Source organism: Oryctolagus cuniculus, chromosome 5 (assembly GCF_051225735.1).
Source record: "Oryctolagus cuniculus isolate XC-2025 breed Fujian yellow rabbit chromosome 5, ASM5122573v1, whole genome shotgun sequence".
In the NCBI taxonomy this organism is placed as follows: domain Eukaryota; kingdom Metazoa; phylum Chordata; class Mammalia; order Lagomorpha; family Leporidae; genus Oryctolagus; species Oryctolagus cuniculus.
Window position 1 is genome coordinate 153,873,850 of NC_142871.1, and position 17,214 is coordinate 153,891,063.

Sequence of the window (17,214 nt, forward strand, 5' to 3'; positions counted from 1 at the left end):
GTCATAGCATCAGGAAAACTGCCTTTGCAGTCTTTCATTTTTCTAGTCTAGCAACTGACTAGATCAATTCAACTTGAGAGAATCAAGATGATGGTAATGTCTTTGTATATCATAAGATGAGGGAGGAATGATATTGCATGAAATGTCTGCCATTTCAGAAAGTAAAACCTAAAATATGTTTATAAGTGATTTGTTCTCAAACTACAATTTCTGAAGAAATGTCCCTTGATAGGGAAACATATAAGAAAGAAGGTGCTTCCATGTGTTTTTTGGATAAAAAAAAAGTCTGTATGAAATAATTAAAATCATGACTCTGGCCCCACGTGGCACAAAGGCTAACCTTAAATCTATTACAAAAGAGGTTTTGGTTCTTGCTTTTAGTAGGAAGAAGGGTTGGAAAATTATTAATAAGTGTATTTTCACCACAAAGATGGGGGGCTGTAGTGGGCACCGTCCAAGTGTTCACAGTGCGGCCACAGCCTCTGAATACTGGACATGGCTGCAGGCCTGCTTCTGTCTAAGCAGGCCTTGTGAACGCACACCTTCCTAAACAGCATGCAGCGGCAGTAAGCAGAAGGTTTGGGTTATTAGATATTGCTTTAAGAAAAACTCCTTATCATACTTCAAGGGCATAGAAGATGAGCCAGGAACAACATGACCACCAGGAGCAACTTGAACTCTCGCTTCCCATCATAATATGTCACGCACTTACCCCGCTTGCTTGTGCCGGCTCCTTATTCTTTTACAGTGATTATTCCAGCAGTACACTCCTGATTGCTACGTTATTGGTTGAACCCTAGGCTAAATAACAAAAAGCTGGAGCTATCCGGCAGTGCTCTTCGGATGAAGGCTCCCGTGTTGCAGCTCAGCATTTGAAACTCCACAGTGGACAAGTTCCATTTTAGGGGGACGGGTGCCCGGGCAACCGGGGCTAGGAACACTGGGATGAAGACAATGATGGCAGAAAGGGAGAAAGGGTGAGCACCAACTTGGGAATATTCAAGTAGAGAAGGGAGTGTTTCAACAGTAGAGGGCCTCACTGATGCGAAATTTCCCTCTTACGGCCCCGCGGGGCTCAGGTGGGGAAAACGACAGTCCTAAAAGCAGGGGCGCCCACAGCCCTTTACCCACGGGAGCGCGCGGCCTAAGCCGACTCCAGCCCGTCCAGCAACCCCCCCAACACCACACAGCGCATGCGCGCGTTCCATTTGCGCCCGGCGCGGGTCGGGAGCGCGGAGGTTGGGAGAGGCGCGGCGTTGCCAGTGCGCCTGCGTAGGCGGCCGTCTTGGCCGCGCTCCCTAACCGTCTCGGCATCGCGGTTTGAATTGTGCTTCATGGCCCCGGTATTCAAGTCTCATTCTACCGAGGACACCTCGGGCTCTCGGAGACTGGCCCGCGGCTCGTCCGGGAGTCCGCCCACCACTGAGCAGGCCGGACGCTCTCACTCCAGAGGCCGTGAGGGCCTCAAGCCTTCGTGGGCCGCGTCGGACCCGGGCGCTGCTTGCCGCCTGAGGCGCTCTGGCTCTCGAGAGCGGCCCCCGGCGCTGCACGACTATGCCTTCTCGTCGTCTTTAAGCTACTACGGCGGATACCTCCACTATCACCATCACCACCACTACGCCGGCGACCGGCCGTGGGTGGAAGACTATGAGGAGAAGGAGGAGAGTTACAGGCACAGGAGGCTGAAGGAGAGAGAGAGGATTGGGGAGCTGGGGGCGCCTGAGGTGTGGGGGTTGTCTCCCAAGCTTCCCGAACCGGATTCTGATGAGCATACCCCAGTTGAAGACGAAGAGGACAAGAACCAAAAGAGTAGTGGTTCGGATTCCACCTCCAAAGAAAAAAGGAAAAAGACCAGTCGTGCACAAAACAAGAAAAAAGGAAAGAAAAAGACCAAAAGAAAACATAAGAGCTATTCTGGTAATAATGACAGTAATTCAGACTCTGACACCAATTCCAGCCCTGATGATGACGATGAAAAGAGAATCAAAAAAGCCAAGAAGAAAGAGAAGAAGAAAAAACAGAGAGTCAAGAAAAAGAAGAAAAAGAATAAGAGGTCTAGAAAAGAATCCAGTGACTCAAGCTGGAAAGGCTCGGAGGAGGAGTTGCCAGAAGGTGTGTGGATGGAGCAGTCAAAGATTGTAGAGACCATGGATTTAATAGGCCCAGAAGCACCTATGAAACATTTTAATCAGGACGAAAAACCTTTGAACTATGGCCATGCTCTGCTCCCTGGTGAAGGTGCTGCTATGGCTGAGTACGTGAAAGCAGGAAAGCGAATCCCACGAAGAGGTGAAATTGGGCTAACAAGTGAAGAGATCGCTTCGTTTGAGTGCTCGGGTTATGTCATGAGTGGGAGCAGGCATCGCAGGATGGAGGCTGTGCGGCTGCGGAAAGAGAACCAGATCTACAGTGCTGATGAGAAAAGAGCCCTTGCATCCTTCAACCAAGAAGAGAGACGGAAGAGGGAGAATAAAATTTTAGCTAGTTTTCGGGAGATGGTGTACAGAAAGACGAAAGGGAAAGATGACAAGTGAGGACTTGGTTTTTGTATGGCAGGACTTGAAGCAGTTTCATGAGACCAAGATAGTTTTTAAAGCCCTACAGGGCTGCTCACTATTCAGTGGGTCCCTCAGGAAAAAGCTGCTATTACGGATATCTTTAGCAATTTAATTTTTGGTTTCAATCTAAAGTAATAGGTGCACATGGTCTTAAAAATATTCAGACATTACAGGTGGAAAGTTAGTAAAAAGTCAATCTGTAACCCCAATCCCAATTCTTTTCCCCAATCTTTTTTTGGAGTCTTTTTTTTTTTTAAATCTGTCCCTACTTCTGTGTAGCTACAAGTGTGTATGTTATGGATAACAGAGATATTAAACTGAAGTGCTTTTTCCTCCTCTTTCTCTGATTTGTCTCTTGGATGGCTTCATTGCCTCATGTTGCCAATCATTTTCTTCAGGGAGGATGAAAACAAGCTCAGAAAGAACAAGAGATTCTAGTTGCAATTAGCAGAAAGAGTTGTAAAAGATTTATTGGCTCTTACAACTGGAAAGTTTTGGAGGAGGATAGATTACCTGTACAGCTTTAATAGAACTTTGGTTTCTTTCTCCACTTTCTTCATCTCCCTTCACCATGGGTCATTTTACTCAGGTTGGTCTCCCTTTAGAGGCAGCTGGTGATAGCTCAAATAAATTGGTCCCTGAAACCTATGTGACTTGAGTTCCTGGCTCCAAGGTCTGGCTCCAGCCAGGGTAGATTGTTGGCATTTGGTGAATGAACCAATGGTTAGGAGCTGTTTTTTTTTTTTTTTTCCTCCTTCTTCTTCTTCCAAGATTTTATTTTTAAAGGCAGAGTGACAGTGAGTGAGAAGAAAAGAACTTCCCATCTGCTGGTTCACTCAGAACTCAGTCCAGCCAGGAGCATTAGGGAACTCAGTCTCAAGCAGAGCAGCCAGGACTTGAACAAGTGCTCTGATAACAGGGTGCCAGCAGTGTAGGCAGCAGCTTAACTTGCCATGCTGCTAGGCTGGCCCCAGGATGGGAGCTTGCTCTTAGTTTCTGTCACTCTCTCTCTCTCTCTGCCTCTCAAATAAATTTGATGTAAGATAAAAGGAAAAAAACCACCACCAAATCTCCTTAGTTTGGTTATAATTTTCCTAGTCAACCTTCAAGTAGAAAACCAAGAATCTGGAGATGCAGCCTCATTGGATCACCTTGATCTCAAAGCTACTCAAAAGTGCTGTTGCCAGAGAAATAGAATGGCTTAATGCACCAGAATGGGTACCTGAATGAAAATCATGGCATTATTGGGCAGGGAGAATAGATAATGTCCACTGTAGTTTTGAATTTTTTTTAAACAGTACATAAGCTGAAAGTAAAAATTTTCTTGAAGAAAAACACTTTGACTATTAGAAGCAAATTCTAATGGAAGAGGACTTAGGCTTTATTCCTAAACAGAGATATAAAAGAAAATGTGAAGATCCAGGGCACTTGAGTCTTCCAAAGAGTAGATTTGGGCCACCTTGACTAGCAAGAGAAAGAGAAAACAGAAAATAAAGAGGAAGTAATTGGTAGGACTCAAGAGGAGGAGATCAGATCAGGAGGAACCACATGGACAGGAAAATAGGCACTGATGGACTGGCTAGCACCCGTCCTGGGAAATACTTTACAGTGAGCTCCATTCACGTCTGTGATAAGGCTGCCTTTGTCATTCAGTGATATCTGCCTGGATCTGGAGATTTTAGTTTAATACTAACCAAACTATCTCTTTTGAATAACTTCCTGTTCAAGGCTGCAGACACTGCACTGATAAGCCCCATGGAACTGAGGGTGAGGGGATGGGATTCTAGAATCTGGCAAGACAATGTGATGTGGAAAGCTACCACCACCCCACTAGAACACATCAGCTTGAGGTTTTCCCCAAAAGAGGACAGGGGAACACTGATGAGAACCATGGTGTTACACACGCATATTTCCATTTTCAGAAACCATACCATACTACATACATGGATTGATACCTTGATTTCTTCACTTAAGTACATCTTAAAGATATCTTCCATCAATACATGTAATCTCTTCATCACATATCTTGCAACTATTTCCCACAGTTAATTTGCCTTTGGACTTACTTTTCTGGGAGAAAAGCATCATACTGCTCTATAAAGACTAAAAAGATTCCATGACACTAGCCAAAAAGGTATCTTTTTGGGAAAAAGATGTGTCTGAGAAATTGTGACTTCTAAGTAAACCAAGATATAAAGAGTGGATATCTTCGCCCCCCCCCCCAAAAAAAATAAAATACACAATTTTGTGTAAAGTAAAATGCTGTGTGTGTAATACAGCAAAAACTTGTGACAGTTCTTTTGCTGTAGTTACACTTAACTTGCTGTTTGGTGTTGCTGTTATAGAGAGATCTGGGCAGCAAGTCTGGCTTAAAAGAGATTTTTGAGAGTTTATTTCAGACCACTTTTGTGTCAGGGGATTAGAGTCAGGCTCCATTCCCAGTTCCAACTTCCTGCTAACGCAGCAACCTGGAAAGAAGCAGGTGATGGCTCAAGAACCTGGGTCCCTTCTGCCCATGTAAGAGGTCTGGATTGGGTTCCTGGTTTCCAGCTTCTGCCTGGCGTAGTCCTGGCCATCATAGGCACCTGTAGAGTGAATCAGTAGGCAGGAGATCTCTTTCTTTCAAAGAAAATAAATAGTAAAAACTAGCCATAGTGCTAAATGAATTAGGATTATTTTAACTTCTTTAAAAATTTTACTTATTTGTTTGGTGGGGGGAGAAAGAGAAAGTGCAAGCACTCCCATCTACAGGTCGGTGGCAGTGGGGGGCAGGGAGGGAGGGATGTTGAGCCAGAAGTGTCAAAAAACCAGTTACCCCTGCTCCCAAGGTCTGCATTAACAGAGAGCTGGACTCAAAGTCAAACCCAGGCACTCCAACATGGGGCACGGGTGCCCTACTGAATGTCTCAACTGCTGGGCAAACACCCACCCTACTCCACTTTTAAGTTAAATTTACCTGTGTTTTTCCCTTTTTTAAATTTTTTTATTTTTTTTGACAGGCAGAGTGGATAGTGAGAGAGACAGAGAAAGGTCTTCCTTTGCCGTTGGTTCACCCTCCAATGGCCGCCGTGGCCGGTGCGCTGCGGCCGGCGCACCGCGCTGATCCGATGGCAGGAGCCAGGTGCTTCTCCTGGTCTCCCATGCGGGTGCAGGGCCCAAGCACTTGGGCCATCCTCCACTGCACTCCCTGGCCACAGCAGAGAGCTGGCCTGGAAGAGGGGCAACCGGGACAGAATCCGGTGCCCCAACCGGGACTAGAACCTCGTGTGTCGGCGCCACAGAATACCAGAACTCCTAACAGTAACTTCGTACTCCTTAAACCAACCTTTCCCCGTATCTCCCTCCTCTCTACTCCCCTCAGCCTCTGGTAATCACCATTACACCTTCAACGTCGGTGAGATCAACTGGTTTAGATTCCACATGTGAGTCACAGCATGTTCTGTGCTTAGCATATGCCACTCAACATCGTGACCCCCAATCCATTCATACTGTTGCAGATGACAAGATTTCCTCCGCATCTACAGCTCAAGAAAAGGTACTTTTAAGTGTCTGACACCCGAGGAGAAAAAGATTACCCTCCTGGTAATAGTGAAACTGGTTGCTTTTTTCTTTTCTGTTATAATTTCAGTGCCTATAATACCAAATAAATTATATGACACCGTACACTGGTTCATAAGATACTTAATATTTCAAAACCCTGTCAACGATTAAGCAGAAAATTTAGTTCAGATTTTTAGAGGGTTTATTTTATTCAAGGACTATAAAAACACAGTTTGTGTTGGGCAAGAGAAGGACTATTTCTAGTCTCTGCTGTGGAATTTATTTTGGTAAAGTAAATCTGAAAAAATTTGCCCCCCCTAAAAAAAACTTCATTCATTGCAGTGATACTGATTACTCTCTCCCACAGTAGCAGACTTGAAAACTTTCAATCCAAACATATGTTCATTGTTCATTTTAATTTTTAAAATACTCTGTCACTTATTTTTGCCGTACTGTTTGATGATTTTTTAAAATTGGGAAGGAATGGTGAAGTATGTGTTTTATTTATATGAGGCAAGAAAGTGAGAGAAATGTCACCTGTTTGTGATAACACTCAATAAGCCAACCCGGCTTTACATGAATAAAATAAACTTCTGCTTTCAAATGAAGCAACGACAAAACCCAAGGTTGCATCCTCACGCCCCTCCCAGCCAAGCGTGGCCCGCTTTACCCGCCTCTACACCTGGACCCAGGACACCATCGAGCCGAGGTCCTCCAGTGTTCCTAGAGCGGAGCCGAAGCGGCGGCGGGGAGCGGGAGCAGACAGGCGGCCGACTCCAGCTCGGTGTTTGAGAACGTTTGGCTCCTCCTGCAGCCCTTGGCTGGGTGAGTGGTGACTGGGTCCAGGGCTGAGGTAGCACTGCTTCCTAGAGCAGTGGGGCGCAGCTGGGTCCCTGCGGGTGCAGAGAGTGGCCGCGCGTGGCGGGGGCGGGGTCCGTCCGGGGGCCCTTGATGGGGATGAAGCTGCGTCCGCTGCTAACGGTTCTGCTTATTTTTACCCCTTTGGCGCAGTCAAGGAATAGGAAAGCAGGCCTCACCGAGAAGGTATATCCGTGTCGAAATCTAAGAGACGTAAAGCGCTTTGTAGCTTTTTGGAGCGCGAGCCCTCCAGGTGGAGGTAACAGCAAGGCAAGGGGTCCTAAGGCAGGAGCTTGTTGGGCGAATTTGAGGAATAATGGGGAGACCAGAGTGGTCGGAGTGCCGGGAGAAGGACTGGTTATAAGGAATCTGTTTACGTGACTAGTGGTCAGCTGGCAAGTTTCAAGATCTTCAGGGGAAGTGGGCCAGCTGTCTCATACGCAGGGACCCCTAATTTCGTTCCAGTCAAGCCTGAAGCCCTGAGACCCAGGAAAGCTTACGGTACGGTTCAGCCTGAAGGCCTGCAGGTCAGGACCCTGGAATCGCAGATGTTTCCCCTCAAGACTGATGGCACGGAGAAAAGCGGATGTGTCACTGGACAGGAGGAATTCAGTCTTAGGGTGAGGGTCAGCGATTTTGTTCTAGTCAGACCAGCTGGTCGGATGAGGCCTGCTTTACCCAGTCCACAGTCTACCTACTTAAATGTTAATCTCACCCGAAAACACTCTCATGGGAACATCCAGAATAATGTTTGACCAAATATCTGGGCACCCTGTGGTCCAGTTCAGTTGACATATAAAATTAACAATCACAATACCGCACTTTTATTTTCCTGCTAATAACCATTACTTTCTTGGACTTTTCCACTTCCATTAAGAATGCTGGTCTTTGACAAAGAAAAAAAAATCTCAGCTGTGGAGTGTTCTTATGTACACAACCAGGAATACTCATATGTGACAGCAAGACATACACAGTGATTTAAAGACACGTGTCAACGGTTGGAGGTGCTATTTAGGTCTGTAGAATCACCCAAGAGTAGTCAAGATAAGAGTGCTAAATCCCTGCATTCCGAGGGCCGGCTCTAACGGATGGTGGTGGAATTCTCTGGACTTGTTTTGGACATTTCGGGTTTGAGAGGCTTCTGTAGGATATCCATTATAAGGTGGGCAGAAGGAAATGCAAGTCAGGCATTGAAGGTATCTGGCCTAAAAATTAAGGAAGCCATCAGCATAAAGATCGTAATTGAAGTCACAAACAGATTATTGTATGTATTACTCCTTCCTAGTTTCTGCCTCATATCCCTCCTCCTATTTAGAATCTTACTTTAAGAGTAAATTTTGCTCACTCTGTTTTGTCATTTTCATTGTCACACTGGCTGTTGTCCTCATTCTACTACCAAATTGTCTTCACAGAGATCACCAGTGATTTCTGTGTTTTGGAATAAAGTGGGTACATCTGGTCTTTGATTAATCCACTTTCTTATAGCATTTCATATTTTTTGTTTTGTTTTATTTTTTTATTTTTTTCTTTTTTTGTTAGCATTTCACATTTTTGAGTACTGTCTTCTTGTGATTGTACTTATAAATCAATGAATTTGTATTCTTTATAATTATTATATAATTTATCCCAAAACCACTGTGAATTAGCTACTATATTTTACCAGTGAGTATACTAAGGCTCTAAGAGGATAAATCGCTTGCCTTGGGTCACATAGCTTGTATGTGACAGGGCTGGATAGAACTCACGTCTGGCTGGGGCCCACTGTCTTCACCACCCAATACTTGCAGAGGTAAACCTTGTGTTCTGGACACTGCTGTACTTGGTCTCCTACCTCTTCCTTGTTCCTTTTAATTTCTCTCCCTTACTTACAGCTAATCCCCAGGGTTCTAGTCCCATCTGACCTTTACCCAGCAAGAACTAACCACCACCAGGCTGGATGTTCAACTGTTCTAGACTCAGAGCTCCCTGTCACTTGTCTTTCTGCGTGCGACACAGGAGGGCTCCCATCCAGGAAGCCTTTTCCGCCTGCTGTGGGGAGTTACACGCTTTACCAGTGTCCTCTGCTGGCAGCCTGTGCATCCCTTGTCAACAACACCTTATCCGTTGAACTGTAGCTGCACGTTCACTTAAGATGTTTTTGAGAAACAGGCAGCTATAGAGACCAGGGAGTTGTCTTCTATCTGTGTATTCCCAACAGTGAGGGGACCTTGGTACATAGTGGACAATCAGTAAATGAAATGAAAGATGAATATTTTTACATTCTTTTAGTTAATTTTGACCCCTGCTTTGCTGAATGTATAAGCAGTCATATTTATTTTCCCCCTCAACATTTTGAGAATTTTCAAATCTTACAGAGAAGTTGTAAGAATAGTATAATTCATACTCTCATGTGACAGCTGTAGCTGTCTCTTCACACACCTTTTTCCCCCTAAAACATTTGAAAGTAATTTGTATCATGCATCTCATGAGATTAATGTTCTCTCTCATGACCTAAAACTATTGTCTTGCCTGAGAAAATTCTCTAACAGAGATTAGTAACCTTTTTCTGTAAAGACAGGATAGAAAATGGTTTTTTGTAAGTAATATGATCTCTATGAACACCAGTCACTTCTGCATTATAGTATAAAGCAGATGTAAACAATATTTAACAAATGGGAATAGCTGGATTCCTAAAAATGAATACAAACACAGGCTTCAGGCTCAATTTGGTCTGCTGAGCTGTAGTTTGGCTACTGTATTCTTTTTTTTTTTTTTTTAAAGATTTTATTTATTTATTTGACAGGTAGAATTACAAACAGTGAGAGAGAAAGACAGAGAGAAAGGTCTTCCTTCCGTTGGTTCACTCCCCAAATGGCCACAATGGCTGGAGCTGCACTGATCTGAAGCCAGGAGCCAGGTGCTTCTTCCTGGTCTCCCATGCAGGTGCAGGGGCCCAAGGACTTGGGCCACAGCAGAGAGCTGGACTGGAAGATGAGCAACTGGGACTAGAACTGGCGCCCACATGGGATGCTGGTGCCACAAGCAGAGGATTAACCTAGTGTGCCAAGGTGCTGGCCCCAGCTACTGTATTCTGATATGTCATTCATACTCATGTTTCTAAATTCTTCAAAAATATTTTGTTGCTGTTTTTCAAATGCAAGAGGCAAATTTCATACATTGCATTGAGTTATGTCTCTTTAATCTAGAGCAGTAACCTTCCCACACCTTCTTTTTGTTTCCATGAAATTAATTGTTTTGAAGAGCCCATGCCTATTGTGGATGAGCTGCATTCTGGACTTACCTGAGTGTCTCCTCATCATTAGATCCATGTGAAGCATTTTTAGTAATGCATTTAAGCATATAAAGCACATGATGTCAGTTGTCTCAGTATTGCTCAGTTGGATCATTTGGTTAAGTTTGTGACTGCCAGATACATACATTTCCTCCTGGGTATTTAATAAGCAGTGTAGTGATTTTTTTTTTTTTTTTCGAGATGTCTAGAATGCCCTGTTTCCCTTCGGCTCAGTGGTTTTAGTAGCCACTTATGGCCCTTGACCTCATCGTTTATTTCAAGGGCTGGAAAATGATGGTTTTTCACATTTATCATTCCTGCCTTGTTACCAACAATCATCGATAAACCAGAGTTTTCTCATTTTGTAAGTGTGCTTAGGAATGGTTGTTTCAGAGAGAGAGAGGGAGGAAAAAAGATAGTAGGAAGTGTAAAAACCTGAGACAGGATTATTGCCATTGTTGTTATTGTTGTTGCCACTACTGATTCTGTTCCTTTGATTCTTGTGTTTTTAGGAGGAACCCTGAGGATACAGTGAAAACACAGTTCTGCGAAACAGAGTGCAGTCAAAGCTGAGAATGGCGACAGCATTGGTGAGTGCTCATTCCCTGGCTCCCCTGAATCTGAAGAAGCAGGGGCTTCAGGCAGTGAGGGAGGAGCACTACCCTCCTTGGGAACAGGGCTTCAAGCTGCAAGGAAGTAGCAAAGGACTTACACAGGAGCTGTTGTGCAGACAATTCAGACAGTTGCGTTATGAAGAGACCTCGGGACCTCGAGAAGCACTGAGCCAGCTCCGGGAGCTCTGCCGACAGTGGCTGCAGCCCGAGACGCACACCAAGGAGCAGATCCTGGAGCTGCTGGTGCTGGAGCAGTTCCTGTCCATTCTACCCAAGGAACTCCAGGCCCGGGTGCAGGAGCATCAGCCAGAGAACGGGGAGGACATGGTTATTGTCCTGGAGGATTTGCAGCTGGAACGTGGAGAAGCAGGACGACAGGTGGTAAGGGTCAGATGTGTTCTTTTCCAGGGAGACAAGAATTGAGCCTCTGACCAGACAGGTGGACATGAGCTCAGCAGTGGCAGGAAAATTGCTAAGCTTTGGTTCATTGCCTTTCCAAAACGGATGTTTGTTTCTGTAGGTCTTACCTCAGTCTTACCTGCCCCTGGCTGGTGGGAGACTACAGCCAGGATCCCATCCTTTTTTCTTTGCCCCTTTGGAACTTCTCTTTGTTCTCTTTTCTAAGATTGAAATGTTTTTCTGAACAGCAGTTTTCTCACCCAATCTAATTATTCCTACACATACCTAATTGTGCCTAGGACCCAGAGCAGACAAAGAAACAAAACATAGCTGTGGAGAAGACAGCTCCTCTCACAGCAGTGCAGGAGCAGCAGGTCCAGCCGGAGTGGGAAGCTCCAAAACCCGAGAGAGAGAAGGGTAAGAACTGAAGTGCATCTTCTGTGCATGTCAGATGAGGAGGACTGTGCAGTTCCCTTTGGGACCCTACTGAGCACCCTTGGTGTCTTGTTTGTTTTTATTTTGAGTCACGTCTGTCGAGATATAATTTACATGCAGTAAAATTAACTCCTTGTAAGTGTGCAGGTTGATTAGTTTTCACAAATGTAAAATAATTAAGATTGTCTAATCGGCACTACACTCAAGATACTTAAGAGATATAAGATTTTCATCACTGTAGACGTGTTAGTTGACCAGAACACAAGGAAAAGGTACAAAGGAACCTGAACTGTTACCTTGTTCTTCCTCCTCTTCATATTGGGGTGAATAAGGAAAAATAGTCCTAGTTTCTCACCTGAGACAAATAATCCCACTCAGGTGTTTCATTATTCATTTTTTCTTATTGCCTTCAAATTATTAGAAATTATATTGCCTTTTATTTCTGAATGTTAACTGGATTATTTTGTTGTTGTTGTTGTTATCATTCTGTGTCACTGAAATCTCTAATTTCTGTTCCTTGCATTTTCTTTTCTTCTTTCTAGTCTGATACAACACTTGCCTTTCTCTCTAGCTTTGAGTCATCTTGGTATATCTAGTGAAACTAAGTTAACCACCTGTTCATTCTCCATCATGTATACACAGATTCATTAAAGTTTTCCTTCTCCTTAAAACCTTTTATAGTGACGTGGGCAATGTTATGTTATTCTTTCTACTTTTTAAATAGTTGAGTATTTCTATAATAAAAAATAAAATATAAGAAAATTATCACCTTCATTGGCTCCCAGTACCCATTAACAAAAGTGCACATGACATATTCCAGCACATGCTTAATGCTCACCTCTCAGCCTCACGTCCAGCAACACAGTCAAGTTATTCCAGTATTCTTGAGCTTTTACCATCGATGGTTCCGCGTGCTGGGAAGTTCAACACCTCAGTACCAGACAGATGGGCTCAGTTAGTCACCTTGTGCCCACTGCTCACACGGTGTGTTCCCGTCATGTGAGCTCCATTCCATTACCATTGCTCCTTGTTTCTTCTGAGTCTCCTGCTTTGTTTCTTCTGTCTGGAACATGCTTTCCTCACTCTCCCCAACTAATTCCTACTCATCATTGAGGGCCAGTCTTAGATATCACTTCCTGTATCCTTCCCTAAAGTGTCCCAAGTCTAGGTTAGTTTCCCTGCATTCACTCCTAGAGGTCTACTGTCACGGAAGTGGTCACATTATATTGTAATTTCTGGTTTACTTCTCTCTCTCTCTCTCTCTCTCTCTCTCTCTTTTTTTTTTTTTCTTGCCAGAGGCTTTGTTTTGTTTGAGTTTGCTACAGTCTCTGGCTTTGGATAGTCACTCAATAACTTGTCTTTTTGATTACAGGCTGATTTTGTATGTAAAACCATCCTTTACCTACTACTTACATTTCAATTTCCAAGTTTGCTTCAAAGGTCCCATTCTTCTGGGAGCCTTCTGAGTAGAATTGATGAAAAAAAAGAGCCTGCTCCTTCTGAATAGCCTTACGGAAATGAACTTACAGCATATAGTTAATGACAGGAGTATATTTTAAATGCAAATATTGTGATAGTAGGCTTTTTTTTTTTTATTTGACAGTTAGAGAGAGGATGAGACAGAGAGAGAGGTCTTCCATCTGCTGATTCACTCCCCAAATGGCTGCAACAGCTGGAGCTGAGCTGTTCAGTTCAGGAGCCAGGAGCTTCTTCCGGTCTCCCACAGGGGTGCAGGGGCCAAGCACTTGGACCATCCTCTGTTGCTTTCCAAGGCACATTAGCAGGGAGCTGCGGGCCGGGGCATTAACCCATTGTGCCAGAGCACTGGCCCTTGTAGTAGACTCTTACCTTCGGAATCTATTGAAAATGTTATTTTATATTCAAAGTTCAGGTTCTTTATTGGTTTCAATCCCTCTCCCTCCTTTTGTCTATTTATGTTGTTATGTCAGTACTGGCAAAGAATCTCTTCCTTTCCCTTGCCTCTTACTTCCTTCCCTCATATCGTTGTCTTCTTCCTGTTGCAGGGCGCTTTCACACAGAGTGCTTTATTTAATCTCTCCACTCCCCGTATGTGATTTGACTTTCTCTGATGTCTCCTTACTAGTCTTTTCATGGTCATTTTCACTTTTTGGCCCTCATCTGCTCCTTTTTTATTATCTTCAGCGTTCACCTTGCTCATCTTGATTAACCCTCACTTACTTATTAGTACAGTCTGCGGTTTCCCTTCTTAGTCTCTCATTTGGACTCTGCATCCTCATTCATACTCCTGTCCCCCCCCCCCTTTTTTTTTTTTGACAGGCGGAGTTAGACAGTGAGAGAGAGAGAGACAGAGAAAGGCCTTCCTTCCATTGGTTCACCCTCCAAATGGCTGCTACCAAAGCCAGGAGCCAAGTGCTTTCTCCTGGTCTCCCATGCGGGTGCAGGGCCCAAGCACTTGGGCCATCCTCCACTGCACTCCCAGGCCATAGCAGAGAGCTGGACTGGAAGAGGAGCAACCAGGACAGATTCTGGCACCTCAACCGGGACTAGAACCCCGGGGTGCTGGTGCCGCAGGCAGAGGATTAGCCTACTGAGCTGCAGCGCCGGACCTGTCCCTTAAAGGGCCTTTATCCCAGCTGCCCATCCATCTCACCCTTTAGCCTGTGTATCTGAGCTTAGGTTTTATTTTGTCTTCTTTTAATTTTACCCTTAGGACACAGGCCATTAATTAACAAGCATTTGTTTAGTGTCTGTTAGGTGCCAGACAGTGCAGTAGAGAAAGCAGATTCCTCTCTGGATACGCTCATGGTCTCTTGAGATGTTGGGGTTTGGGTTGGGAGAGACAGACATAGGAACAAATTGTGTCAGCAGTGAGAAATAAAAGCTCTGTTGAACCACACAAGAAAGCAGTACCTGCTGTTGAAAAAGATCAGGAAAGTGTTAGGAAAAGAGGAGCAGAACAGAGAGGAGGCAGAATAGGAATAACAGTCATTTTTATGAACTCCATGTTATCCTCAGGGTCTTAAGATCCAATGTATTTGATGAATTGGTGAGGACCCTGAGCCCAGAGGGTGTCCATGATCTCTGTGTGACTGCATAGCTAGTCTGCAATAAACCTGACAGCAGTGCATTTCTTCATTTCCCATGAAAGTGCCATTCTTTCCTGTTGGCTCCAGCATCTTCAGTTGACCTCACTGTGTTCATTTTGCATGGGGCAAATCACTTGCAAGAATATACAGTCATGCCCTTCAAGACAGCTGATTTCTTTGCTTGCTAGTTTGTCTGTGTTGTGTATTACATGATAAAATTTAAACCCATTAAAATAAGTTGTCTTCCATTGCCATCCCCCATCCTTCCACAATGCCTGGCAATATTAATACAGATACTAACAACCTTGACATTTTTACGTTTTACACATGGCTTGATTTAAATATTTTCCACCTAGTTCTAGATTCCTGTCCCCAGGAACCAGAAAATAAGTAATTGGTATTGTCTTTAATGTTTCAGGTGAGGAGACAAGGATTGAGAATGGGGAACTTGCTATAGTGACAGACTCTAGTGGAACAATAGAATCATCTGGGAAAATACCTAAACCCACAGAGGCTCACGATGAGGACTGTGACTTGGAAAGGCAGCAGGCCAAGACCCAGGAGAAGACCGACTGCAAATGCTCAGAATGTGGGGAGGCGTTCATGCGCCACTCTGATCTGACTGAACATGAGCGAGCACACACGAGAGAGAGACCCAGCGCATCTGAACTGTGTCAGAGTTCTAGTGTTACTGGACATCAGGAAATCCTTTCTGGAAAGAAAGGTCATCAGTGTCCTGAGTGTGGGAAAGTCTTTCAGAGGAGTTCTCACCTTGTCAGGCATCAGAAAATCCACCTTGGTGAGAAGCCCTATCAGTGCAAGGAGTGTGGAAATGTCTTCAGCCAGAACGCAGGCCTCCTGGAGCACCTCAGAATCCACACTGGAGAGAAGCCTTACCTGTGTATCCACTGTGGAAAGAACTTTAGGCGCAGCTCTCACCTCAATCGCCACCAGAGAATTCACAGTCAAGAGGAGCCCTGTGAGTGCAAGGAGTGTGGAAAAACCTTCAGTCAGGCCCTGCTCCTCACCCACCATCAGAGAATCCACAGTCACGCCAAGAGCCATCAGTGTAATGAGTGTGGGAAGACCTTCAGTTTGACCTCAGACCTTATTCGACATCACAGGATTCACACTGGAGAGAAACCTTTCAAGTGTACCATATGTCAGAAAGCCTTCCGTCTAAACTCACACCTCTCTCAGCACGTGAGAATCCACAACCAGGAAAAACCTTATGAGTGCAATAAATGTGGAGAAGCCTTCCGGCAGAAGTCCGGTCTTTTTCAGCATCAGAGATACCACCACAAAGACAAACTGGCTGGATGAGGTGGCCTGTGCTTGTAGAGCATCAAAGAGAATGCATTTGACAACCAAACAGCAGTTTAGGGAAAGTTACTCCGACCAACTCTGGCATCAGAGGATTCCTGAGGACCAAGCAAGTCCCTCCCCATTATTTTCCTTGACATCAGGTTTGTACAACAATAATTTCACTCTGGATGATACTGTGGCACCAAAGTTAAACACCATTCTCTACCACAGGACTTCTCAGAGTCTTTAACATGAGAAATTCATGATCGTGTGTTTCTGGATAGTAGAGAGCCTCCCGACGCACAGAGAGCGCTTCCAAGTCAGCAGCAAGTCACAGATTTTTAGGTTAAAATGTAACCTATAAAGGCAGGTTAGTATTTTTGCTTATGCTATAGCAACAGATTCCTATAAAATAAAACTAACGATTTTTAGAAATTTACCACTCTCAAAAGTATCTTAAAGTACAGGTTAATGGTGAACATTTTACACCACTGATTTCATCCTCTCCCTCCCACTGGCTTTACCCCCCTCCCTCCCCTTCCACAATCAGTGGAAGCATTTTGGAAAGCAGTTTTTTGCTGGTTAACTACAGAACGTGCCCTCAGGGTTAACCTCTTGTTTTACATTTTTCCACCGCCAACCCTGCAACATTACCTCACTGATTCAAGTTATGTCAAAGTTTTACTTAGGCTATGGAAGAAATTTCAGGAGACATTTGAATGAACTGTGCTGAATTAATGCACATAGCATCTGTCTCACTTGATGACCCCAGTGCCAGTGGAGTGGCTACTGCATTGACACTGTTCCATAACTGATGGTGAAAGTTGGACTTTTTTCCTTTAATACTGATGATGCAATTTTAAAATGTTGCTTGTTTGGAAATTTTGTAAAAGGTTTGTACAACAATAAAATAAAGTCAGTTTAAGAGATTATGGCCTTTATATTGTGAGCACTATAATATCATGGTAATGACGAACACCAAGCTTAGGAGAGTCCACCCCCAAACACATCACCGAGATAATAGAAATTACTTGCTGATTGGTTGCATTGCAGGAGTAGCGGCAGGAGGAGTCGTGGCAGATTCTTCTTTGTGTGGGTCCTTGCCACCCACATGGGGGACCTTGGTGGCATTCAGGGCTCCTGGCTTCAGTCTGGCCAAGCCCTGG

At 44.4% G+C, this 17,214-nt stretch overlaps 2 protein-coding genes across 10 annotated transcripts; both read left to right on the forward strand.

The window, feature by feature from the left end:
- The first annotated feature begins 1,087 nt into the window (after positions 1 to 1,087).
- NKAPL (NFKB activating protein like) lies at positions 1,088 to 2,889 on the forward strand. The gene has a single exon (XM_002714143.6). It carries the CDS (start codon positions 1,194 to 1,196, stop codon positions 2,532 to 2,534), a length of 1,341 nt encoding a protein of 446 aa, XP_002714189.2. The 5' UTR covers positions 1,088 to 1,193; the 3' UTR covers positions 2,535 to 2,889.
- A 3,903-nt stretch (positions 2,890 to 6,792) lies between these two features.
- Positions 6,793 to 16,977, forward strand: ZSCAN26 (zinc finger and SCAN domain containing 26). 9 transcript variants are annotated; one of them, XM_051855047.3, is made up of 5 exons: positions 6,799 to 6,923; positions 7,422 to 7,576; positions 10,740 to 11,222; positions 11,540 to 11,657; positions 15,162 to 16,977. In XM_051855047.3, the coding sequence occupies exons 3-5, from the start codon at positions 10,803 to 10,805 to the stop codon at positions 16,064 to 16,066; spliced, it is 1,443 nt and encodes a 480-aa protein (XP_051711007.1). In that variant the 5' UTR covers positions 6,799 to 6,923; positions 7,422 to 7,576; positions 10,740 to 10,802; the 3' UTR covers positions 16,067 to 16,977. The 9 variants fall into 9 exon arrangements, with proteins under 9 accessions (XP_051711006.1, XP_051711009.1, XP_069930452.1 ...); XM_070074348.2 differs by having other exon boundaries at positions 10,740 to 11,219; XM_070074350.2 differs by lacking the exon at positions 7,422 to 7,576 and having other exon boundaries at positions 6,824 to 6,923; positions 10,740 to 10,817; positions 10,958 to 11,219.
- Positions 16,978 to 17,214: the final 237 nt, after the last annotated feature.

Coding starts and splice junctions, on each gene's coding strand:
- NKAPL (XM_002714143.6), top strand. CDS start 1,194: ATGCGCGCGTTCCATTTGCGCCCGGCGCGGGTCGGGAGCGCGGAGGTT.
- ZSCAN26 (XM_051855046.3), top strand. CDS start 10,803: ATGGCGACAGCATTGGTGAGTGCTCATTCCCTGGCTCCCCTGAATCTG. Junction 11,223..11,539: donor GAGAAGCAGGACGACAGGTG/GTAAGGGTCAGA, acceptor AATTGTGCCTAG/GACCCAGAGCAGACAAAGAA. Junction 11,658..15,161: donor AAAACCCGAGAGAGAGAAGG/GTAAGAACTGAA, acceptor TTAATGTTTCAG/GTGAGGAGACAAGGATTGAG.